The following is a 26,405-nucleotide window of genomic DNA, read 5'->3' as shown; positions in this document are numbered from 1 at the left end:
TCTTCATTCATAATTAATAAGGTCAAGAGAATGGCTGTTCCTATAGCATCAGGAGTGAGTAGAGAAAGAAATGTTGTAGGAAGGGATGGTGAGGGGTGGGAGAGGCTTGTGATAAGGCCGTAGAAGAAGTAATTCTCTATGCCAGTGATTAGGGAAGCAAAAGAAAGGAAATGAATAAAAATAAAACTTAAGGGATGTACTAAGAGATGCCTAGAGGTGCTGATAGATGTAATGGAGGAGGTTTTAAAACAGAAGAGGAAATATTTGGGGGCAGAAATGACATCATGGCTCTTCATAAAAATTGGCTAGTTATTGACTTTTGCATGCATCAGTTGGAATTGCATACTATAACATACTTTTTTTTATTCTTACAATTTGTTTTCTCATTAAATAATAATTTTAACTAAAGCGATATTGAAATATCCAAAATTTGGAAAAGTTGATCTCAATTTTTTTAAAAACACAACTTATTAAATTTTTTTTAAAGATTTATTTATTTATTCATTTTAGAGAGAGAGCATACAGGTGGGGAGAAGGGCAGAGGGAGAGAATCTTAACTAGCCTCCCAGCTGAACACAGAGCTGAGTGCAGGGCTCCATCCCACAACCTAGAAGATCGTGCCCAGAGCTGAAACCAAGAGTCAGATGACTCAACCGACTGAGCCACCCAGGCATCTCATAAAACACAGCATCTTGAATGTTTATTTTCCCTTTTCTTCTCTCTCTCTGCTCTGTTCTTGGTTAACTTTTTTTCCTGGTCCTGGCACAAGGATATCAAGAAGGGTCAGCAGTTCAAAAGTCCCAAAGAGTCTCAGAGCCAGAGCCTTACTCCATTTTGTTGTGTTACTAGGTTCAAAGATGCTCTGTCACTGTAGCTTTCTCACTCTGTCTTTGCCATGACTGTAGCCACCTTCTCTACATATTTTGCTATGGGTCATTTCACATGTTGCTGTCAATTCTCTTCTCCACCTCATTGATGGAGAAGGGGCTATATTCTCCCTGTTCTAAAATCCTAAGTCAGCTTTAATAAGCAGTTTATTTCTTTTAAAACTCACATTTGGCCTATTCTTATACTTCCCATGTTAAAGTTTACTTATTTCTGCAACAATACTCTCTTATCCAGGAACATCTAAGAGTTTGTAGCTCTGTGACCCTCCCACTCTACGCACATGTGGGCACCTTTCTGTAAAAGACATCCACACCTTTCATGGGTTTCCCAGTGGGACCTGGGACCTTACAACAATCAAGAAACATTGCGGTCCACCTATTTTTGTTTCCTGGCCCAAACACCTGGGAAATTTTAAGTGTGCTGTTGTGGCCATTAAAGTCCCTGCTAGTGTTTCCAGTTCATTTATTTTCAGAGATTATTACCTGTAGTTTTTCAAAAACCACCCCAGTGGATTGAGCAGGACTGTCTTGGATGGGAGATCTCAATTATAAAGTAGTCCGCAGATGATTCTATTACTCAGTCAAGGTTGAGGACCATCGATTCTTAGATTACTGCCAGCCTCCTATTGTACTGTTTATATATTCATCTCCCATACCATCCCATCGCCAGGGTGGATTGTCATCATGGGTCATGTTATGCAGCTTTGACTTGTCAGTGTCTAGTGTCTGATACTACAACATGTTCAGTATGTGCTTTTGAATACTCTCGTGTCTCCTTTATCTAGATTGAGCCAAAAGAAATTGCCAACATGCTGTGATTTTGACCTATGTAAATGACAATTCCATATGGTTCAACCTACTATTATTTGTACGGCTTCGTACTTCATTTTTATTTGCTTCACCTTCTTCGATGTATGATTTACACGTTCCTTCAGCACCACAGTGACTTTATTTGCTGAGAAATTGTATCACACACAGTTAAGGGCAGTGACATGCCAGATGTATGGCCTTAGATGACTTACTTATTCTTTCTATGCCTTTGTTTCCTCATCTGTAAAAGGGGATCATAATAGAGAGTGGTACGAATTAAATGAGTTTAATCCATGTAATTCATTAGGAATGTTATTTAGCATCTAGTAGTGGCTCAGTCAAAGCTGGGGTCAACTCAGCTCAGCTGGCCCCTCATCGTCCTAATGCTCCCCTTCTTCACATGTCATTCATATCTTCTTAAGAGTGAGTCTTTAATATACACAAAAATAAGAGACCACTTGCTTCACATGTCAAAGCACTGTAATGTTTCTTGCCTAGCATTAACTGTGGACAATAGGAGCAAGCGGGTACTGCCCAGACACTGTCAACCAGGCACTTCCCATACCATCTCGGATTTAACGTTTTCAGCATTTATACACAGTATTTCCATGCTCAGTTGTAAATGCAGCTACAATACTTAGGTTACAGGCTGAGCATGCAGGGCACACTGGGTTACAGGTTCTTAAGTTCTTGGCATTGTAGAAACTATCACACTTTGTATACTGAAAAGATTTTATTTTATTTTATTTTTAAGATTTATTTATTTGACAGAGAGAAACACAATGAGAGAGGGAACACAAGCAGGAAGAGTAGGAGAGGGAGAAGCAGGCTTCCCGCCGATCAGGGAGCCCAATGTGGGGCTTGATCCCAGGACCCTGGGATCATGACCAGGGCTGAAGGCAGATGCATAATGACTGAGCTACCAGGCACCCTGAAAAGATTTCTTTTTAAGCAAATACAAAATAATTACTATGTTGTCCATCATTTTCTCCGTCCCTCATAGGGACTTTCTTACATGTAGTATATGTCCAAGTCTTAAAATAAGGTTTATGTTTTCATTCCTTTAAGGCCTGGGATCATGACCAGGGCTGAAGGCAGATGCATAATGACTGAGCTACCAGGCACCCTGAAAAGATTTCTTTTTAAGCAAATACAAAATAATTACTATGTTGTCCATCATTTTCTCCGTCCCTCATAGGGACTTTCTTACATGTAGTATATGTCCAAGTCTTAAAATAAGGTTTATGTTTTCATTCCTTTAAGGCAGGGGAGTTTACATATATGCAAATCAGGTAGCCTTCCCTTGCTAAAACATTAAACGTTAGGCTTGCTTAATGTAGCCGAGTGAAGTGTTATTCTGCTCCAGTCTGTGACTTAGACCACATCCAGTGCTATTTTGGTTGGATTCAAACTGCAGTATTTTACTAACACTTTTTTTTTTTTTTTTTTTTTTTTTTTTTTTTACTAGCAAATAAAGGCCTAGACTTGCAATCAGGGAATATTACTACACTCAACCTAACTTCCCAGTCTCCCCTACTCTGACTTTTTAACAAAGCGTAGCTTATGTAAAGGCATATTGGACTTGCTCATTGCTGGTCACCTTTCTACTCAAGCATTGTTTCTAATTCCTGCATGATATTGGACTCTCTTGCCTGCCCCGCCACACCTTTAGCCATGTCTTATGTGTCTCTCTTTCTTTTCTTCTCTTGGGTTCCTTTCAGAACCGCTGCCATAGCTTCAACCATCACCTCTATACATCTCATTCTTTTGCACCTGAACTCTCTGCAGGGCCAGAGGTGTAATCTTTGTAATCTTGGGCCTGAGAGTTCACTTGCCTTCGATAGATGTTTCCGCTAGATACCCCTCCACTGACACACCTCGAAGACAGCATTTTAATACGCTTAGACCCATCTTCTTCACACCTCTTCCTCTTTGTTCATTCTCTTTTCCTGTCATTAGCAGCACCAACCAGTAAGATGCCTAAGCTGGAAACATCAGGGTTATCTTTGAGTCTTCTGCTGATTCAATAGTAAATATTGTTCTGTGTCCTTAGTTTCATACTCACTGAACAGGTTTGAGGGTCCAACATATAGTCTCTTGTAGAACAGCTTCTCTTTTGCCTTGTGAAATAGAGTTTCACGTCAAATCTTTCTGTGATTTACACTCATCCTTCTCTCTCACTGTGCTCCTGGGAATTCTCTCATCTCTTCTCTCTGTGCTTCTGTCCTTTCTTCTAAACCCCTTCTAGAGGAAAGTATACAAACCAACACATCCGATTTCTTTTCTTTTACCCCATTGTCCTACTTTCCTTCTCTTGTGCTACTTTTCTAGAGGCAACACAGTGGAAAGAATAAGATTTTGGGAATCAGTCTGGTTACAGATGTGCTCTGTCACTTATTAACTTGTGCTCTACCAGGTTAACCAACCTTCCTGAAGCTCATCTGCCTTATCTATAAAGTAGAACTAGATCACCTTCCTCATAGGGCTAATGTCAGGGCATAATGATATAAAGAATGTGATGGTCAGGCTCTGTGGACTCATCAGCTCTCAACCCTTCCATATTAATTCTCATTAACAGAAAGGAGGACAGGAGACCTGTGCCCTCCTTGTTCTACATCTCTTCCATCTCAAAGGCTCTGGGCCATATTTAATGAGCATCTCTGGCAGAAGCTCATTATTCCCACCTTCACTACCAGTGGTTGCTGCTACTTTACCACAATTCATTTCAAACACAGCTGACTCATTGCTGGGCAAGGAAGGCATTTTTATTTCCATTTAAAAAATGAGAAGGGGCGCCTGGGTGGCTCAGTCCATTAAGCATTTGCCTTTGGCTCACGTCATGATCTCAGGGTGCTGGGATCAAGCCCTCATAGGACTCCCTGCTCAACGGAGAGCCTGCCTCTCCCTCTCTTTCTCCCCTTTCCCACCCTCCACTCATGATCTCTCTCTGCCTCTCTCAAATAAATAAATAAAATCTTTTATAAAAAACATATTAAAAAATGAGGAAAACAAAATCCACAGAAGTTACGCAGTTGACCCAAAGTACATACTTAAAAGCAAATGTGGGGAAATTGCCCTCAGGAAATGTGTCCTTGGGCATAATAATGTACTTTGATATTAGCTCTCAGCAAGTTGATTTCCAATTTTAGTTTGTTTGTACTTTTCAACTTAGTCAGCAATTAGTGTTTGCAGGTTGCCTAAGAATTGTGAGAAGAGCTTCCATAAGATCTACTCCATCATCCATTTACTGGGCAGAACCAACTTTATTCGTTTTTAGACTGATGGGGAATATATCTTTTTTTTTTAATTTTTTAAGAATATTTATTTATTTATTTGACAGACAGAGATTACAAGTAGGCAGAGAGGCGGGGACGGGGGCGTGTGGGGAAACAGGCTCCCTGCTGAGAAGAGAGCCCGATTTGGGACTCGATCCCAAGACCTTGAGATCATGACCTGAGCTGAAGGCAGAGGCTTACCCCACTGAGCCACCCAGACACCCCCTTATTTTTAAAATGATCTGGATGAAACACTTGCCAGTTTCTCCTTGGAGGAGCCATTCCAGTGTTAAATTTTCCTTACTTTAAGTAAGGTCTTTAAGTAAACAATTTTGCCTTGAATGAAGATGGAGGAGAGAAGACTTTCTTTGCTCCTTCAGAATGACCATGAGCCTTCGAGTCAGACAGAATGGAATTCAAATTTCACTTTTGTTTTTTGCCACGTACTAGCTCTGTAACCTTGAAAAAGTTATGGAGTATCTTTAAACCAGGCATTTAGGCATTTCACTCTAAACATTAAATTAGGTCAGATGGATAAAGAACTTTCCAGAAATTGTCTGAGAGTCCGTGCTCGATAAGGGGCAGTGAGTACACTTCATGTGTTCCGTCCAGGGAATAGGTTTCATATTTATTATAGTCAGGGGAATTCAAATCATGTAAAAAACAAAACATGCAAAAGGAACGCTGTTGAGATGACAGCCCCACAGTTGTGCTCAGTTACAAGACATGATGGTCTCTGAATAGTGATGACCATAGTGTTTCTCTTTTTATATTTCTTTCTCTTTATTGTTTCCAGGATGTGATATTGTCCTCGTCTTTTATCCACCAAATAATTTAAATGATTTGTAGAAAACATACAGTGTCTACTTATCTTGGTTTCATTGAATCTTAATTACAAGGAAAAGGCAACTACTTTTGCAGGTGTGCTTTTTTTGTGTGTTTTCGACTTACATAAAAGTGACCTCCTCTCCTCTGCCCCTCTTTTTCCCAAACGAGGAGGACAGTGAGGATCTGAAATGCCAGCTGCAGTTCGCGAAGGAAGAAGCCGCTCTGATGAGGAAGAAGATGGCCAAGATCGACAAAGAGAAGGACCGATTCGAACACGAGCTTCAGAAGTACAGATCCTTTTACGGGGATCTGGACAGCCCTTTGCCCAAAGGAGAAGCCGGGGGGCCTCCCAGCACCAGGGAGGCTGAGCTCAAGCTGCGGCTGAGGCTCGTGGAGGAAGAAGCCAACATCCTGGGCAGGAAGATCGTAGAACTGGAGGTGGAGAACAGAGGCCTGAAGGCAGAACTCGACGACCTGAGGGGGGATGACTTCAACGGCTCGGCCAACCCGCTCATGAGGGAGCAGAGCGAATCCCTGTCGGAACTGCGGCAGCACCTGCAGCTGGTGGAGGACGAGACGGAGCTGCTGCGGCGGAACGTGGCGGACCTGGAGGAGCAGAACAAGCGCATCACCGCCGAGCTCAACAAGTACAAGTACAAGTCGGGCGGCCACGAGAGCGCGCGACACCACGACAGCGCCAAGACCGAGGCCCTGCAAGAGGAGCTGAAGGCAGCGCGCCTGCAGATCAACGAGCTCAGCGGCAAGGTCATGCAGCTGCAGTACGAGAACCGCGTGCTTATGTCCAACATGCAGCGCTACGACCTGGCCTCGCACCTGGGCATCCGCGGCAGCCCGCGAGACAGTGACGCGGAGAGCGACGCGGGCAAGAAGGAGAGCGACGACGACTCGCGGCCGCCTCACCGCAAGCGCGAGGGCCCCATCGGCGGCGAGAGCGACTCGGAGGAGGTGCGGAACATCCGCTGCCTGACGCCCACCCGCTCCTTCTACCCCTCGCCCGGGCCCTGGCCCAAGAGCTTCTCTGACCGGCAGCAGATGAAGGACATCCGCTCGGAGGCCGAGCGCCTGGGGAAGACCATCGACCGGCTCATCGCCGACACTAGCACCATCATCACGGAGGCGCGCATCTACGTGGCCAACGGGGACCTGTTCGGACTGATGGATGAGGAGGACGACGGCAGCCGCATCCGCGAGCACGAGCTGCTCTACCGCATCAACGCGCAGATGAAAGCTTTCCGCAAGGAGCTGCAGACCTTCATCGACCGCCTCGAGGTGCCCAAGTCTGCGGACGACCGCGGCGCGGAGGAGCCCATATCCGTGAGTCAGGTACAGTTCTGCCTATTGCGAGCCACGGCGATGGCCAGGCTGGTCCGCGGATTCGTGCTCCTCGCTGGGGCGTCTCCGCGCACCGACCTCCACGCCCCGCTTCAGGGTTCCCGCGCAGAGCCTCACTGGGCTTCGTAGCCCCACAGCACACGTGTTCTCTCACACTGTCCTTCTTCAGGCCTCGGGTTTTCGGAACCCGCTTGGTAACTCCCTCCCCTCTGTTTTGGTTAAAAAGGAAATTTACACACACCCCCACCATCAGTTTTTGTGTAAAGATTAAAGGATCTTAAATATATATCATTATGTGTCGATATGTTCAGTATTACTCCACCGATTCTAATGGATCAGGCTGTAAGAAGATCCCAGATGGGAATCTTTAATTGTGTATTTGCAGGTTTTGAACTAAGATTGAAATTGAGTTTTCAAAAGTGGTTTAATTACTTAGTATCCAGGGTTATTGTGTAACTACTGGCAAATGTACAAGCCAACAGTGAAGAGAGGATACTGTGTCTAGATCCCTACCAAAAGGAACAAATAGAAGTCACTCCTTTACAAGTGGAAGTAATAGGATCGTTATTTCTAGGGGGGAAAAAAATCACTGCCATCTCTCTATGTCAAAACTGGGGAAGGAGTGTTCTACTTTAACTTTAATCCAACACTGATTCAGAGAAATAGTAATAACTATTCCCGAACAGGGAAAACCAGCATTTTTCCTTCATCCTAATTTGTAGAGGCACAACTGATGAATTGGACTGAGCTGCTCTAGCCAGGTATGGTGGCCAAAGACCCATGCATTTTGTCAGAATTAACCACATAAGAGAGAATTTGTAAAACACAGCAGGCAGCGCTACCTCTCTGGCAAGCCTCCTGTCCTGTATCCATTGGAGAACACACGGAAGTACAACAGCATGCATGGCTTTTAAGACATGCAAGAGATTTAAATTTAAAGATCACTGTATACGCAGAAGCATTATATTAAATTAGCTGCCTGTTAGTCACAACTAGAAAAATCGCAACCCTATTGCTTATTTACCTTGCATGTTGCTCTGCTTTGTTATGAAAAAAAAAAGTTTTGTGATAAAACTTGTTGAATTTTGAAATATTAAGGCTTATTGTTTCTCTAATAATGTCAAATGGTTGGCTTTCGGTTTCCTTGTAGCAGATTTTTGAATTCTTGAAGCATGTGGGTTTTCAATTATACCATCAGGGAAAAAAGTAGAAATCAGAGTGAGAGAAAGAACTGTATGCATTAACAGGTTTCAGATTTTGTAAATGCAGGCTTAAGGGAGGGTTCTTCTTCATCTTAAATTGAATGAATGCTTAGATTAGTTAATATGAATTTAAGTTTTAAAAATTATTATTAATTAACTCTTCTCTTTGTCTCTGCATTTACCTTCCCAGATGTTCCAGCCTATCATTTTACTTATTCTCATTCTTGTATTATTTTCATCACTTTCTTACACAACGATATTTAAACTTGTCTTCCTTTTTACGCTGTTTTTTGTACTGTAAATCTTTCATCATTTACCATTCATTGTAGTATTTTCAGTTTATTTATTTTGTTCACCCTTCAAGACAAGAAGTAAAAGAAGTATAATTTCTGTAGTAATCAATGCTATAAAAACACTGAAGACTGCCTATTTCTTTAAAAAGACCCATCTTACCACTACCAAATTCAAAAAGAAGCCCAAGCATTAAAATATTTCAGGTAAGGAACTAATTATGGCTTTTTATGTAAATCATTTCAGTTTTTGCTTCTTTCTTTTACATCTTAGTCTGTACTCTTCTTGCTAACTAATTATGACTGTAAAAAATGACAAAATCTTTCAATTACTTCTCAGTAGTTGATTATTATGGTAATTGAAAAGCTGGACATTAACAAGATGGTCACATCTCAAAATATAGATGGATTTATAAAGTATCATTGCTTGGTTGCATTAGACCAACAAGATAGTTTTGATATCCAGTAAACGTTAGCAAAAATTATGGTGAATGAATGAAATGTGGCCATCATGGAAAGTAAGCAATTTGTCGTGATGCTTGCTGATGGTATTCTGTTTAGAAAGATGTGTTTGGAAGCATGAAAGTGAATTACGCATTAGTTCATTGAGAAAGTGATTATATCCCTCCTACTGCATTTGACCAGCTCCAAGCAAAACAGCCATTTCTGCATTTACCTATTATACTTGGGCATTTGTTGCTGATCAAATTTGTTGCCTGGAGTTCTGGCCTCTCTAATAGGTTATCACATAGAACTGCTTCCAGAACAGATGGTACAGTAGGGAAAAAATAGTCATTTTCTAGAATTTCATCAAGTCGAAATCCAAGGCCGTTAACATCATTCCAGTGGGAGTTGTTCTCTAGGTGTAAACTTGCTTTGGTGAACCCGAGCATCTCCCTTTCTCTTCATCCCTAAAGCGGCCTGGATAGGTTCCATGTATCCAAAATGTCCTGTTCTGTCCATCTTGCTGACAGTGTACCCAGTGGAAAACTGGAATGTACCACTGCCATCAGGATTCAGAAATATCAGCACTCATGGAAGTCAAGCACTCAGAAATGCTTTGCAGCTTGGCTGGTGGATATGAAAATCTGTGGTTAAAGTGAGGTATCTTAAAATAAATAAATAAATAAATAAATAAATAAATAAAGTGAGGTATCTTGCACCTCAGCATCAAGAATAATATGTGGAAAATCTTTGCTCTACTATGAAAGTTGGTTCTGGTAACAATCTCTTGAACCCTCATCCCCCAGTACCTCCATTTCCCTTTGAGCAGTAATTTTTTTAAAAAAGAAAAAAAATACACTTCACAATAGTTGAGAATTCCATTTAAAAAAACTGCTCTTGGAAAAAATTAAAAAATTAAAAAAAAAAAAAACTGCTCTTGGTCTCCCAGTTGTTCTTTACATTTTTCTTTTTGGCTTTTGTTTTGTTTTGGAGGGAAGAGAGACCAAGAGTGAGGAGGAGTAGTTAGCCAACAGTTGGAATCTGTCACTATCTACTTGGCTTTTTGTCTTAGAGATTCAAAAGGCTAGGTAGAACTTTATGGCAAAAAGAAATAAAATAATCTAAGTGCCGTATTTAATCAATTATTCCACTGTTTCTTTAAAAAAAAATTATCTCAGGGAAGGCAACTACTTTAAAAATCAAAGTCCGTCTGTTAGAGCCTTGATTAAGCCTCCAGACTGCCATCTCAGGGGGACCATTTTAGTAACAGTACTGAAAGTCAGTGTTCAATGGCTGAAATTTATCGGAAATGTTTATTGCCTTTGAAGCCACACCCACCCACCTAAGTGATGATTCTCAGCTACCCCTGGAACATTGGGTGGTTTATGGAGGTGTTGTAGGTGGTCACAGTAACTGGGAAGCTCTAATGGCAGTAAGAGGAAAGGAATCAAAATCTCAAATAATTGTCCCACCCAAATGGTTAATATTGTCCCTCTGATGAAGCATGGTATGCAGTGAACGTGCTCACTTCAGAAGTATCATGGATAGTCACTACCCTGTGTGACTTTAAGAAACAGGCTTCAGAATTGTAACTTCCTTTATCATGAAAAGAATCAAGAACTCAATATCTAGTTCAGTGGTTTTCAGTCCTAACTGCACACTGATGTTCTAGGATGTTTCTAGAATTGAATTCCTAGGATGTTTCTAGAATTGAGCCCCCACCTCACCAACTGACACTGAATTTTTGAGTCCAGGCTTCTGTATTTTCTAAAACTCCCTCGAAACATTGCTTTAGATATTTGAATTGTCTAAAATATGCATACGCAGTCTGACCCAAGGCTGCGGCCAACTGTGTGAGGCCAGCAGTATAGAATCCTGAGCCGTCTAGGTTTCAGCAGACCTTAAAGCTTCCGCCATTCAGTGGATGTCCACATGCTCTCTAGGGCATTTCCATCTTTAGTATATGGCCTTTGCCTCTAATGACCAAGCAGCTCTAATTCCACAGTGGTGCAGTGTTAGAAAACTCTCTTTCATTAGCACAGGTTCTCGAAACCAACAAAAGCAGAGAAGACAAATGGGAAGAGGACAGGAAGAAAGCAGGACCAAGATGAATAGTGGGCGGGTGCAGGGTCATGCGCACACCTGCAAGTGTAGGCACATACACACCCTCAATTAGAGCATCGAGATGACCACAGTTACACACACACACACACACACACACACACACGGACAATCCACCAGTTTGTGGATTTGTATACAGTTATCTACTCCACAAAGCTTCCCGTGTGGTGTGCCACAAATCCTCTGGGAACGATAGGTGCCGGCTGACTGGTGTCCAAACCAAGATGAGAAGGCATATACAAGAGGTGTGAGAATGCAACAGAAATACAGAACATGGATCCCTGTGTATTTATTTATTTACTTATTTTTAAAGATTTTCTGTATTTCTTCATGAGAGACAGAGAGAGAAAGGGAGGCAGAATGACAGAGGGAGAAGCAGGCTCCCCACTGAGGAAGGAGCCCAATGCAGGCCTCGATCCCAGAACTCTGGGATCACAACCCGAGCTGAAGGCAGACGCTGAATCAACTGAGCCACCCAGGCGCCCTGATCCCTTGTGTATTTAACAAACCATGTAAGGAGGTGGCTGTTAGGTGCAGACAAAATGGAATTCGGTTTTTACTCTCTTAGCACTTTCAGTTGGTTCATTGACCCGGACGAACATGTGAACAGCTAACTCTAACAGGTACTCTTAGTGAAGTGTCAAAACAAATAAATAAAAAGGCTCATGGTGGGGTGCCTGGGTGGCTCAGTGGGTTAAGCCGCTGCCTTCGGCTCAGGTCATGATCCCAGGTCCTGGGTTCGAGCCCCACATCGGGCTTACTGCTCAGCGGGGAGCCTGCTTCCTCCTCTCTCTCTGCTTGCCTCTCTGCTTACTTATGATTTCTCTCTGTCAAATAAATAAAATCTTAAAAAAAAAAAGGCTCATGGTTGCAGTTTATTTTTATTGGACACCTGAGAGCATGTTGGATTTCCCTAAGAAAACAGTAAAATCCCAAGACATTTTTGCATGGAATGAAACAATAAACACATATATGCATGCATGCATACATACATACATGCCTACATGCTTACTTACTGGGGTGCTGCATATATCTCCACAATATCTGGTGGCCTGAATTACAAAGGAGAGGCTAGCCAAAAGAGGTCTAGGCTGATCAAAACACCAGCCGCATCCTTAGATCTCTTGTTAGGAATTAAAGTCATCCTGGCAACAGGGATATTAATCTCACCTATGAACTTCTAAGGCACTGGTTTTAGAGAAGAATTCAATCCAGGCACTCCATCTATGGAACCCCAGTAAGAAACTGAGGAGGGGAAACAGGACTGACTTGGTTACTGCTGCCATGTTCTGAGAGAATTGGGGTCACTCTGACAGTTTCTCTGAAGTTAAGGAGGCAACTTTACAATTTGGTTGAGTTCCAGGGAGATGCTTTCCAACTCTCCACTACCCGCTACATACCCCACTTTCCCATTTGTGCCCACATATAAGCACACCCCTCTCCCACACTGTAGTGTACAGTGAGACATGCATTCAGCATCAGGGAGTTCAGACCTGCTTCTATCTCGTGGGACTGCTGGGAGCAAGTATGTTGGAGGTGGTTTTAGCAAACTGCCAGGAAGTGCAAAGCAACCTTGTCCCTTGCTGCCTTCTCCCTGGAACTTAAGACTGTTCTGTGAGTGCCCACAGTCTGTGGTATATCATCCCTACATCACCATCTCTTACTGTCCCTATAGATGTTAACTACATCTATAGCCTGTTAACAGAGATGGTACCTGAGACCTCAGAAAGAGCATCCCCTGTACCTTCTTCCCCTTCCCTTTGATCCTGTTACTTGCATTATCGTTGTTGTACAAAGCTAGTTCTAAAAGAGGAAGGCCCAGGTTTCTTTGTTCATCAAGAGAACAAAGTCCTCCAACTACTGAGACAGGAATTTTCTCCTATTTGTACCTTTGAAGCTGTGCTATTTAAACATGACACTGACAAGAAATTCAAACAAGCAAACCTTATTGTAGACAATTCCGTTGCATGCACATTCTTGAGCTTAGGAAAGAGTGTCTTTGGTAAGTTGGCCTGGATTTAAGAAAAAAAAATTTAGTTGGCTATTTTTAAGCATAACTGACTCAAACTCATAAAACAGGGGAAAATTCAGTGCTGAGCTTGGAATGTATATTAGCCTGCATTTTGCAACCTTCCTTTCAAGCCATGTGACAGAGTTGCGACACGGTTATTTAATCAGCTGCCAGAGAAGTTTGGTATGTCAATTTGGTAGCAAAGCCCTAATTCCAAATATTCACACACTCTTTGTAGCTATATTTGGGTAGAACTCCAGCCCACTTTCATCTGGTAGTCATGCTTTGGGTCAGATGCTCTAACTGAAGGTAAGGATTGAAGAGAAAGTGGTAGAGCATATCAGAAAGTGAGAAAAGCTGTCCTTCAATGTTGATTTTCCGTGGTCCCTGCTGAGTGTTTGAGCTGAGCTGCTTATGTATCTATGTTAACAAACAAGACGTGATTTTTTTTTAAGATTTTATTTATTTATTTGACAGAGATCACAAATAGGCAGAAAGGCAGTCAGAGAGAGAGAAAGGGAAGCAGGATCCCTGCTGAGCAGAGAGCCCGATGTGGGGCTCGATCCCAGGACCCTGGGATCATGACCTGAGCCGAAGGCAGAGGCTTTAACCCACTGAGGCACCCAGGTGCCCTTTGGTACATGATTTTCTCAAAGGCTGACAAATAACATTTGTTCCTTTTTGAGGTTGTCCAACATAATGTACCGTGAAAGCCAGCAAGTCAGCTCTTCAAATTCATGTTGAAAATACCTATCTTGGGACGCCTGGGTGGCTCAGTTGGTTAAGCAGCTGCCTTCGGCTCAGGTCATGATCCCAGCGTCCTGGGATCGAGTCCCACATCGGGCTCCTTGCTCATCAGGGAGCCTGCTTCTCCCTCTGCCTCTGCCTGCCATTCTGTCTGCCTGTGCTTGCTCTCTCTCCCTCTCTCTCTCTCTGACAAATAAATAAATAAAATCTTTAAAAAAAAAAAAAAAAGAAAAGAAAATACCTATCTTAACTTATCTATGCGTTTGAAAATTAAGAGGGCGTGAGGGGCAGAGAGAAGCGCATTGGTTTGCCCAGTGGCCTCAAATGGCTTATAAGGGAAGAGAATTCGAGAGCTTTTTTTTTTTTTTTTTTCCGAAAGATACCTTATAGAGTCTGTTATTTCTTAAAGTCAGAAAATTCTGCTTAGCATCTAGTTTATAATTTCCTTTCTTTATTTTCACAAATAGGTGCAACTTTTGCACAATCCATGTCATTTCCTCTGAATCATGAATTCCTGGACAGACAAAACAGAGCTTGACTTTTTAAATAGAACAACCTATGTGGCAGCCTAAATCAGTTCTTTAGAACTTCAGAGGGAGAATGTTACTTAACAAGTCAGCAAAATCAGTTTATTCTGGATTTTAGATGACTCTTAGGAATCTGAGCAACTTTACCTGGGTGGGGGCGGGGGAGCATATCTGCTGAGGCACCAGGGCCACTGCATGGAAGGTCTTAGCCTTATTCTAACTGCTTAGACTCCATATAATGAAAATATCCACATGAAGCCCCCAAAGGAGGTAACTGATGGAAAGTTAGGATCCCCCAGCCTTGGATGCTATAAGCTCTTTGTTTGAAGTCCTGCTATTTGTAGAAAGTAGATGGATTCAAAAAAGCAAGGTAAACTCAGAACAGATAAGAAAGAATGAAGTTGTGGGACTCTTCCTGTGCAAAATATTTCGATGGCAACAGCATCAATAAAAGAATATGGTGTCAAGGCCAAGGACAGCCATTGGGGGTACTGTGTTTGCGTCTCTCGTGGATTTCCTGAGAGACCTTGGTGTGGGCCATGGGTCTGGCTGACTCTGCAGAGTGCTCTGATCACAATGTTCACAGGGCTGCCTGGAACTGTGGCTTTGGGCCTCGCTGTTTGTACCTCCATCTTTAGAGCCTTTACCATAGTCTTCCCACGTCATGATGACATATTTCTTCTCACTTGGGCACCAACCCATACATTTGGCACCCACCCAGACAATCTCCCATTCTCATCACCCCTCCTTCTCCCCATTTCATGTCCCATGAAACTGATTCTTTTCCCAAGCTCCAATCAAAGCTAACCTATATTTACTTGTTCCTCCCAATCCTTTCTATGTGCTGGCTCTTCTTCTTCTTCTTCTTTTTTTTTTTTTAATTTATTTTCAGCATAATAGTATTCATTGTTTTTGTACCACACCCAGTGCTCCATGCAGTCCATGCCCTCTCTAATACCCAGCACCTGGTTCCCCCAACCTCCCACCCCCCCACCCCTTCAAACCCTTCAGATTGTTTTTCAGAGTCCATAGTCTCTCATTGTTCACCTCCCCTTCCAATTTCCCCCAAATGCCTTCTTTTATGTGCCAATGTGGGACCAGCCAATAACTGCTTCTTCTGTCAATAAAATGTTATTAGACAATTACAAACTGGAAATACAATACTACCACCTATTGGTGATAAATCTAACATTTCTGGTAGAAGACACAGGTGGGCCGGCAACTCAGCAACTCAGCAACTCCCCAGGAAGGCAGGCGGGGAAGGGATAGGGAGTAGGGACTTCTTGCTCTGTCTTTGGCTAAAGGGCATCTCCGCCCTGCTTTACTGCTGGAACTCCTCTGAGGGAGAAATGACTCTGGGTGGCCCTCTTGTGGTGGACCAGCATTCCTGAGGTTCTTTTCTGAAATAAGAGGTAACTCTAGAACAATAGGTCCCGTTATTAGTTATTATTTAGATTTTGTTCTCATCATTATCCAAAGCTCCCAAGTCAAGAATCTGTAAATAATATAATGAGGTGCTAAAAACCAGTTTGAGAACAGTAAGCCAGATCTATCTCTAATTTTAAATAGCCCATAATCCTAAAATGTTTTATTGCTTTATTGTTTTATTTCTTCAGAACACAGACCAACACTTAAACAGAACAGTTCGTTTAAGACTGTTTCTTTTGAATATTTTCGTCATCTGGAAATGCCTGTACATAAGCCCCATGACAGATATGCTTGGCTAAAACCTCTGCTGACATGCCACCAACACTCAGAATAGAAGAGAGAGCCAGCATCCCATGATTCTAGGGGGAAAACATCCAGAACTGGGGAAAAAGCACATTTGCTGAAAACAACAATCTAAATATGTGACAATCTAATACTTTGTGTGTGACTCTCATAATCTTATAACCCAAAACAGATTCTTATAAGTATCAAAATTATATTGTTTTTGCTAAGACAGAATCCAAACCCTGTCATTCTTGGACTGAAATAACACAGGACCCAATTTGAGAGAACTAGCTATGGAATTTTGTAAAAATTGAAATCCTGGCCTCATCACCTGATTCCAAAGTCTGGGGGAATGTTCCAACTTTCCATGATTTTTTTTTTTAATCATTCTCTGAGTGATTGCAGGGTACAGCAAGGCTGGGAATTAACACTAAATTATGGTCCCCTTGATGGAATGCTGTGGGGACTAGGAGGAGAGTCTCTTCACATTTGTTTATAAGTTTATTTTTGGGTAGTGGACTACTCAGGATGTGGGCAGTCATGCCAAAGGTTACCCTTCAGGAATCATCAGCATTGACCAACCTCATTGTGAAAAATGATTTGTCTTACTCTTCTTCTGGGCCTTAGGATCCAACAGTTTACCTCGTACAGAGTTGGTGCTCACAAATATTTGTTAAATGGAACATTAATTGGAGTGCCCAAGACCTCTCCCGAAAGAATGAAAGAGAATTTAAGGGTCAAGAGAGTTCTACTAAACAATCAATATCATGTATCATAAAACATTTTGAAAATTGCAAAAGACATTATTCCAGAAGGAAAGATTATTTTAAATGTATGCCCTATAATAGTCTCTACATTTTAATATGCATAAGAATGAGTTCAGTTTTTCAAATTCATCCCCTTTTCAGTTGTTTCCATTTCCTTGTCAAGGAAAATAGAAATACGATACCCTTTCAACTGGTAAATATGTTTGAAGAGTAAAAGAAAAGGGACTTTAAAAAGTATGCAAACCAGAAGTCAGAAGCCACCAGCCTCATATACAGCCAGAGTTGCCATAGCATAAAGAAATTAAATAAATGACTGCTTTGCAAGGCTTCAAGATCATCATTCAATGAAAACTATAAATTAAATGTGTGCTGGCCTGCTAAAGGCAAAGTTGGAACATTTATTCCCAGATTTTCTTCAACCACCAAATTAAAATCCTGTATCTTTGCATTTGGACCCAAGATGCAGATTATCTCAGGACACAGGCCTCTGTAGGTAGGCAGTCATCAAGATAAATACTCTATTTGACTCCTATGTTATACTCGGAAGATGGAGTAGCCTCTCCCTCATGTGGACTTAGAAGACAGAATTTAGAAGTTGACAAGGCCAGAAATCAATGTCTCATGCCCCGAATCTTTTTCCCTTGAACTCCTTGGCATTTTAAACTTCAAGGTACTCCACCAAGAATGAGAAGACCAAGATTCTATTCCCGGCACTGCTCGTAAATGGCTCTCTGACCTTGACCCCATGATGTACCATCAGGGCCTCCTTCCTCAGCTGTAAAATGAGAGGGTTGGCTAGATGATTTCAGAGGTCCTTTCTGGCTCTAAAATTCTCTACATCTAGAAACACCTGCCATGACATTTATGCACTCAATGTTCTTGTTTCACCCTTTCCAAAATGTTTTCGTCTGTGGTCTAAGATTATTATGCATATAGACCTCTTTAAATCCTTTTTGGGATTTTCCTTTTTGTATCTCGACACCTAACTGGTGTTGCTGCATTTACTTGACATGAAATGTTATTTTATTCATGTCCTCACATATTAGTTCTACATTGAGATAGGATTAGTATGGCACCAGATTTGCATGATTCTTCCAAATTCTCTCCAAGAGGCAGAGCAATGATTTGGGTCAATTTCATATTTGAAGGCATAAATATATAAATTGGTTTAAAAGCAATCTAGATTATACCACAAATTGCATTTTTGCCATAAAGTTTTCAGCCATTCTTGACATCAGCTTGAAAATGTCAGGCACTTCAAGATATCCAGATATCCCTGAGGGGCTGAGTATACCAGCCTTGGTCTTTTTATGTACCTAACAGTAGGAACTTTTCTTAAAGTTTTTTTAAAAGTCTTTTTCGTGGAAAGATTCAAGAGCACCTGTGCTGAATTTTTAATTGCCATCCTGTCCTTTCATCATATATATTTGTGTATATAGCATGGAAATTGAACCTAATACATATAAAAATTATGCAACAAAAAGGGTTGGTAAACACTAGAATAAGTGATAGACATGGGGTGAAATTCTTGTCAAAATTCCTAGTTTGGTTCTGCGTAATTTCAGGTGAGTTTTACCATGACAAGAAGCAGATGAAGCACCTATGATAAATAATTACTAGGACTTCCATGAAGAGGGCATTGGAATTGATCCTGTTGAGTGACAGTACAGAGGATAGCCCAACATCATTTCTCCCATAACTTAGCCACATATTATCTGAAGTTCCAATAGGATTTAAACACCAGTCTTAATTATATTTACAAAGGACACATGGAAATGAAGAGGTTCAGAGTGGAAGAAAGTATAGGGGCAGAAATGTTGCCAGATAATTCTGTATAGGTGCTTTGGGGCAATCCTTTCCCCCCACTCCAGGATTTTCCTCCTGTCCTGGTAAGGATAGAGGCAGGAATACACTACCATTTTTGGGGTGCATGGCACTAAAAGTATCCCCTCACACTCTGACAACAACCTCAGGAAGTAAATATAAGTATCCCTTTACAGAAGAAACACACTCAAAATTTCACACAGATGAGTGGTGGCAGTAGGATGGCAACCAAGATCTCCATGACAAAATTCCCTGGCCTCCAGTTAGAGAAACAAGTTCCAAACCCTACTCCTCCACATGGGCATCTTTGTATGAACTTTGGGAAATTACTTTCTATCTCAGGGTTTTATCAGTAAGACTGGGTGAATAATATCAATAGATATATTTGCTATGAGCGTGAACTAGGATAAAGATACATTCCAAGTACTTAGTGCAGAGCTTTGCAGAGAGCTGCCTCTCCCTGAGTAATTGTTGTTATTGCTATAACCATTATGTTGTTATTGCTTTTGAAATCATGATGGCAGGCTTTTGAAACACAGCATGATTTCCTTCAATTGCACTAAAGTGCTACCATGAGCAGGTTATTATTACTGAACTTTTGAGCTCCCACAAAATACTCATCTGGAACCATGCAAAAAAAAAAAAAAAATCATGTGAAAGTGAATGTGTAATGTTTTAATGACCACGCAGGAAACTCTTCAGACTTGAGGGTAAGACCTTAGTATTTAAACCTTTAACAGGCTTATTTGCCAAAATACACACAAAATTGTTTTAGACACTTTCTCATAACTCATTTAAACCGAACATAAGCAGAGGCATGCGTGTACAAGTTCATGCACAACCTGGAAATGTTGCCAAGAAGGCATCTCTCCCAGTATTTCCAGGATAGATTGATTTGGCCATGGTCTAGGGGGCCCCTCCATATACTCGGGCTGCGGTATACCTCAGCTGAAAGCAAGTACATGGGTATCTCGTGGTGGTGGTTGTTGTTTTCTTCCCATGATAAATATCATTCTTTCCCATGGTCTCTGACTTCCTCTGGTGGGAAGACATCACTATACAGAGAGCAAGCTGTCATAGAAACGTGAAGCGTATGATGTTGGTCTTTCCCTATGTCCCACTTCCACTTTATTTAAAGTCAGACATTTGATACGTTTTCACAAATCTCTGGAGACGGCTCCCAGTGTTGTTCTGCCACATCCAGACACCTACTTGTCAAGGCACTGAAGAGGGCTTTCTGACTCTAGCTGAAAAAGGGAAAGAGAGAGGTATTCAAGGAGATAATTCTTGCCTATAAAAACTGAGTTGACTTTTCCAAATGAAATCTAAAATTGGCCATTGTCATTGTGTGATATTAACACCAGCACTTTTGGCAAGTTTGAAAATACTGGGCTCCATTATAAAAGCTAAAAATGTCCTGGACCTGGAGTTGTTTACCCAGAGTATGAGCTGCTCTAAAGTTACAGAGCTCTGGTTGGAAGACTGGCTTGAAGGCCGCCTCCAAGTAACTGACGTCACAGTCGTCTCAGCTGCTGCTGTGACACTGAGCTGAGCAGCTTTTTGATTTGTGAAGGGGCTGAAGGTTTCTAAGGGACTTGTCAGTGCTGCTCTGTTGAATGGTTGGACAGATTTTGCACTCCCATTTCTTGCAAAGAAGCAAGATACACTGGGCTGAGACTTTCGTCTTTAAAAGAACAAAACCTAGCTATCCTTCCACTGTTAGTTGTGGTGGAACATCCGTAGGATTTCTCTCCAGAGCAAAAAGGTATGTTTCTTTCTATCAAGTGACTCATTGTGGCAAAATATAGAGGGGCTGCTGCTGATGTGACTTAAACTCTGGACACTGTTTAAGTGGAGGGTTAGTTCAACATCTGCCTCTTTTTGTGTCTGTGTCTGGGCTTAAAAACAGCGAGGAGGGTGGAGTAGCGGATTTTATTGACTCCCAGGGAAGCAAGGTTCAGCTGCTGTGGGTGGATTTCCCAACTCAGAGCTGACAGCGACATCCACCCTCTGAAACGGTCTTTTTCAAGCACTGCTTCTCATTACTTCGAGCAGTACTTCACCTACTGTGGAATTTCATTAAATGTATTTACGAGAATGCTGTTTTTTATCAGGATGAAGACTGTTTACATTTACAAAGTAAAGTTCACACTCCTGGAGATTGTTGGTATTTGAAAATTACAATGAAAAATAAATGTAGTTCATTCAAGATGATGGTTTGCTCACTCCATGACTAGTGCTTTTGTAATCTGAGTGGAAGTGAGTGCCATTCATAACCTGTGAATCTGTGGTTAGCTGGGAATCTTACACTACATCTTCTGTTGTTTAAGTTGATGGATTTTGGGTACTTACTTATCCATGACAGAAGTTCCTTTCGAAAGTTTTCTAAGTTAAGAAAAGTAAAATCAGCGTGTCTCTATCTTGGAAGCTTTTTTTCTTTCTTTTCTTTTTTTCTTTGTTTTTTAATCCTGGATGTTTTCTAGCACGAGTATATAACTGAAGAAAAACAAGGAAAGAGAAGGTAATCAAATGAGAAGGCAAGGATTTCTTCAAAATTGCATGTAGCATTATTGCTTTGGCCTTTTTGAAACATGAGGAACATGGTGAAATAAAAAGAAACAGCAATGAGAAAATACTCCTTTTTGCCCTGCATGAAATCAAATCGTGGTTGTCTTTGAAAGATGCACTTGCATCTTTCAACAATAGGGGAGGAGTAAGGTCTTAATTTGTTGAAATGATGCAAGTGATTTGTAACAGCCTGGAGAAAGAGCTAGAGAGTCTTGGAGGCTAATGGTGCCTAACGCCAATGGGTGTGGGCATAGGAATTCCTCATCCCTCAAGGTTAAAGAGAAGCAAAGCATTTCTAGGGCCAATGATTTTGCTAGGAATTGTGAGATTGATTGTACCTACTGTGTGTAGCATTCCTACATTCCTTTGTAACCTCCTACAAATGAAAAACCTTTGATTATATGAAAAGTAGCATGTTTAGAAAAAAGAAATAGGAGAGCAAGAAACAAATACTCAGAACAAAAATTTCAGAAGAGAGAAGAAGCCATAGGGTCAGCACCTATAACACTGTTTCATTTGTCTGGCTGACGTCCAGTTTCCAACAGGGGGGAGGGAGGGATGGTGGTTAAAATAGTAATGACCAAAGTATAGGAAGATTGGAGCTCTCCTCAGAAAAAGAAGTGTTACCATGACCAAATTGAGACTGATTTGGGAAATTAATTTTTTGTGAGGTTCCTGAGTTTCTCTTAAATGCTGCATGCTTATAAGGCAGAAGATAAGCAGAACTATTTCCCACCCCATCACCATGCTTGGGCTACCCACTCGCAACCCAGCAATTCTGGCTTCCTGCCTTAGCCTCAGGGACTCAGAAGTAGGTTACATAGATTATATAATGCTACCTTAGCCTTGTCGAGGGAAGGACACATGCATGACTAATGCAGTTCACTCGATCCTTTTATATTTGCTCTAATAAATTTGTATTCTGAATGAAATTCTGCATGAAGCGAAATGATACAGAGTTGGAGACAGAGGGATGCAGATGGCTCAAATCCTTCCTCCTCTCCCACATAGATTCCAATATCCATGGGCGAAAAATGTGAAAACTAGGAACAAAGAGAACTTTTGTATTTGCCTCAGTAGAGAGCACTGAAACGGAGTTTTAGAATCTGCTGAACCACTTTACCCTGTAACTTTTCATGATAGGACATTATGTTCCTACAAAGTTGCCCTATTACTTGGACTTTTTTTTAATATTTAAGGAGAATTATAATAAAAGCAGTTTAATGTAAGATTTGTCTATTCAAATTTTTATTAACAATAAAAAAAGTTGCCTACATGTTCAATTTGCCATGTATTCTTAAAATATTTGAAAAATACTGATGGCAAAAGAAAGTCATTGAAAATATGAGAGTCTATAAAATTAGATTTGTTCCTATTAATTTTCTAATTAAGTAAAGGTGAAAATTGTAAGTTTTATTCCAGAGAAAGAAAACATAAAGAAGGAAAAATGAAGGCAAGGAAGGAGGGAGGGAGGGAAGAAAAGAAAAAGGGAAGGACGGAAGGAAGAAACCAAGAAACAGGCATTTACTGAACACCCACTAGGATTCAAAACCATGTGAGGCACTTTTATTAAGCGTTCTCCCTGTTTTGTTCATGTAATCCTCACTACTACTCTTTGGACCCCATTGTATTTCTGGAGGGGAAAGCAATAAATTCAGTCATATTACGTTTGACATTTATGACATGACATAGATGCTAGGAAGACAACATAAATCCTCCCACAAAATTTGGCACAGAAATTGCTCTATTGGAATTTTCTTTCAAAGGCTTGCTTTTGATCCATAGCCATTACGTTTCCTGGCACTAGATACAGCTCTGGCCATGGAAAGGAGAAGCTCTGTAGATTGGCCCTCATCCAAAGTAAGTGATGAGTTTGGCTGTTCACAGTTAAGTGCAGGATTCTGTCTGCTTTGACAGCATTACCTGGGTTCATGTATAATGCTGTTACAAAAAGCAAGCCTGAAGTAGTTTTCCTGGATGACCTTCAGGTAGGTTTAAAAAAAAAAAAAAAGAATAGTCTGACACCTTTTAGCCTTGGTCTGGAAGTGATTCAGGAAGAAGAGTTAGCAATAGAAAGAAAAAATTGGAGGGCTGCCTGGGTGGCTCAGTCAGGTAAGCATAGGCCTTGGGCTCAAGTCATGAGCTCAGGGCCTTAGGTTCTCAGCAGGGAGCCTTCTTCTAACCCCACCCCCCACCCTGCTCCTGTTCTCTCTCTTTCTCTCTCTCTCTCATAAATCAATAGAATCTTTTTTTTTTAAGATTTTATTTATTTATTTGACAGAGAGAGATCACAAGTAGACGGAGAGGAAGGCAGAGAAAGAGAGAGAGAGGGAAGCAGGCTTCTTGCTGAGCAGAGAGCCCGATGTGGGACTCGATCCCAGGACCCTGAGATCATGACCTGAGCCGAAGGCAGCAGCTTAACCCACTGAGCCACCCAGGCGCCCCAAATCAATAGAATCTTAAAAAAAAAAAAAAAAGGATAGTTTAGAAAAGGGAAAGAAAATTGGGGCCATTTGCTATGTAACTATAGGAGAAACTTTGTGAAGATTTCTGAATATTTCCTGTGCTTAGAAACAGGACGAAACATGGGCTGTCATAACACCTTCTTTCCAGGTAGCTTGAAATTAATCTGCTCCCTTTCTATAATTTTCTTGGTTACCTTTGCAGCTACCTCTTGAGGTCTTAAACCATTCCACTCTCCCTAAGAAACTGCGGTGTTAAGTACCTATTGTAAGCGAGAGTTTCAGCTCACAGTCAATTAAATATAGCTTCAAAGCAGTCTGCCAGTCAAAAAATAGGCACTGTGCATTTCCTGTGAAGAGTTAGTAGATGAAATTAAAAGATTACTAGATAATCAAGATTAATGACAGATCTACCAAAACAAACAGAAAACAAGATTGTGTATACTCTTTACTATCTTTGTTTTGTTAGATCTTCATTAATGTATTTATTTTAGGCAACTTGCTTTGGGTACTGTGGTCACTGGTCACTGGCTCACAGGTGTGGAAGGTAGCAAAAGGACAAAAGGATGGACAGAGGAGATGGAACATGAGACTAGAAAAACAGCATGGCTAAGTGGATAAAATGAGACATGAGAGCATCTCAGACCTGAAATTAGCTCCTTTTCTTTACTGAATTAGTCACAGTATTAAGACTGTCAAAGAAGTAGGTAAAAATGACAAAGGCTCTGTACAAATTGTTTATGAGAATGACAATGTAGATCGCAATATTTATGGGCTGTTTTTGAAGGTAGAGCCCTGTCTAGGGCACTCTTTTTTTTTTTTTTTATCCTTATTAGTCTGTTATAATTCATTGATAGACTGCAGCTCAAAAAATATGTTTGGAGCAGTTTACCCCTTGGATATGCATGTTCAGAACAGTCTGATAAAAATGAAATTAGTCTTCAATGTTTATCTTACATTTGGGACGCGAAATACACGGTCATCTTCTGCCACTACAAAATGGGGCTTGCTAAGTAGTTATGTCAGCTTCATGCCACAGCTCCAATACCCAAACAGCTGTTGACTTTGGGGTCACTGTGCTCGTAATTAGCATTAGCAGCCACCTGGTAAATTAACACATTTCGGTCATGGCCCAGATAACCAAAGAGCTAGACTTCCAATAGCCATCATTATCTTCAATGGTGATTCAGACATTTTAAATACTCTTTTCCACCCACTAAAAAGTATCAGTCTGCCTTTTTTTTTTTTTCTTTCCTTTTTTTTTTTTTTTTTAAGTAGACTTTATACCCAACGTGGGGCTTGAACTTACAACACTGAGATCAAGAGTCAAACACTACACCAAACAAGCCAGCCAGGTCCCCATATGTCCTTCTTAATAGAAATTATTTTTGGTAGAAGTCAGACCATGATTTTTTAAAGGAAGAACTAGAGAAAATGTGTAGATTTCTCAAACGATGTTGCCTACCATGTCTTATATAATCTTTGTAACAACCCTTTGAGTAGCATCCATTTTAATGTAAATAAATCTCAGAGATTTTAGATGACATATAACAGAATTACTGATCTGGTATTTTAAGTTGCATCTTCAGGGGTGCCTGAGTGGCTCAGTCAGTTGAGCGCCCAACTTGTGATTTCAGCTCAGGTCAAGATCTCAGGGTCATGAGATGAAGCCCTGCGTTGGGCTCTGTGCTGAGCATGGAGCCTGCTTAGATTCTCTCCCCCTGCCCCCTTCCAACCACACACATGTGCCATCCAAATAAATAAATAATTGTTAATTAAATAAATTGCATCTTCAAAGCCTAAATATGCATACTCGAAATGCTAGAAATCTAATTATTTCAGTCACTGCTTAATGTGATCAAGGATATCCTTGCAAATGGAGCAGTGTTTTCTTCAGTGCTCTGTATTCAATAGGCTAAACAGATTGTGGTATATGGTCCATTAGAAGAAAATCAGAGCATGTGGTTCCCAGGATGGCTTTGTTGCTTTTACATTTTACTTGATGAACTAAAATAATGAACATATTTTTATGATTCAGTTTAGTTTTTTGTTGCTATGTCAGTCCCACCCAGATTGACTACCAACTCAGGGGTCTTATCATTACAGTCCTCACGTTTGTCATGGGCTTGCGACTCTGAATATAAATGGAGACTGTGATCCTGTACTACTCAGGACTTCAATTCACAGAAACACACAATCCAGTTGCATCAAAACAGGAGTAATTCTGTTGCAGCAGAATCTACCACAGTTGTATGGATAGGACAGACCACCCAGTGGAATTTCATACTTCTACTCTTAGATAGTTACACAAAATTTCCATCTTTAGATTAGGTGGTTGGTTAAAGGAATGCTTACATCTTACATATGCATTTAAATATAATTTTGCTGACTTGTTTCAGAAAGGGGGAAAAACCCATTTGAGAAAGGGGGTAAAAATCATTTGGACAATACTTACTTTTTGACTGTGTTAATTCTTTTTTTCTTTGTTTCTTTCTTTGTTTCTTTCTTTCTTTCTTTCTTTTTATATTAATTAAGTAGGCTCCAACATGGAGCCTAGTGCAGGACTTGAACTCACC

At 41.0% G+C, this 26,405-nt stretch overlaps 2 protein-coding genes across 10 annotated transcripts in view; both read left to right on the top strand.

Moving 5' to 3' along the window:
- SOGA3 (SOGA family member 3) overlaps positions 1–8,680 on the top strand; it is a 45,667-nt gene extending 36,987 nt beyond the window's left edge. The window contains exons 6-8 of one of the 5 annotated variants that reach the window (XM_047733236.1): positions 5,969–7,144; positions 7,876–7,914; positions 8,546–8,680. In XM_047733236.1, the coding sequence (XP_047589192.1) occupies positions 5,969–7,144; positions 7,876–7,887 (1,188 nt within the window). In that variant the 3' untranslated portion in view covers positions 7,888–7,914; positions 8,546–8,680. Of the gene's footprint in view, positions 1–5,968; positions 7,732–7,875; positions 8,351–8,545 lie in introns of those variants that run through there. The other 4 variants (XM_047733234.1, XM_047733235.1, XM_047733232.1 and 1 more) reach the window with 4 other exon arrangements.
- A 46-nt stretch (positions 8,681–8,726) lies between these two features.
- The window catches only part of KIAA0408 (KIAA0408 ortholog), a 29,175-nt gene continuing 11,496 nt past the window's right edge, over positions 8,727–26,405 (top strand). Inside the window, exons 1-2 of one of the 5 annotated variants that reach the window (XM_047733240.1) lie at positions 20,326–20,564; positions 21,283–21,320. The gene's annotated coding sequence lies outside the window, so the exon portion shown is untranslated. Of the gene's footprint in view, positions 8,853–20,324; positions 20,565–21,282; positions 21,321–26,405 lie in introns of those variants that run through there. The other 4 variants (XM_047733237.1, XM_047733238.1, XM_047733241.1 and 1 more) reach the window with 4 other exon arrangements.

Source organism: Lutra lutra, chromosome 6 (assembly GCF_902655055.1).
Source record: "Lutra lutra chromosome 6, mLutLut1.2, whole genome shotgun sequence".
NCBI lineage: Eukaryota > Metazoa > Chordata > Mammalia > Carnivora > Mustelidae > Lutra > Lutra lutra.
Note: the sequence above shows the minus strand (reverse complement) of the source record. Positions and strands in the feature narration are given on the sequence as shown.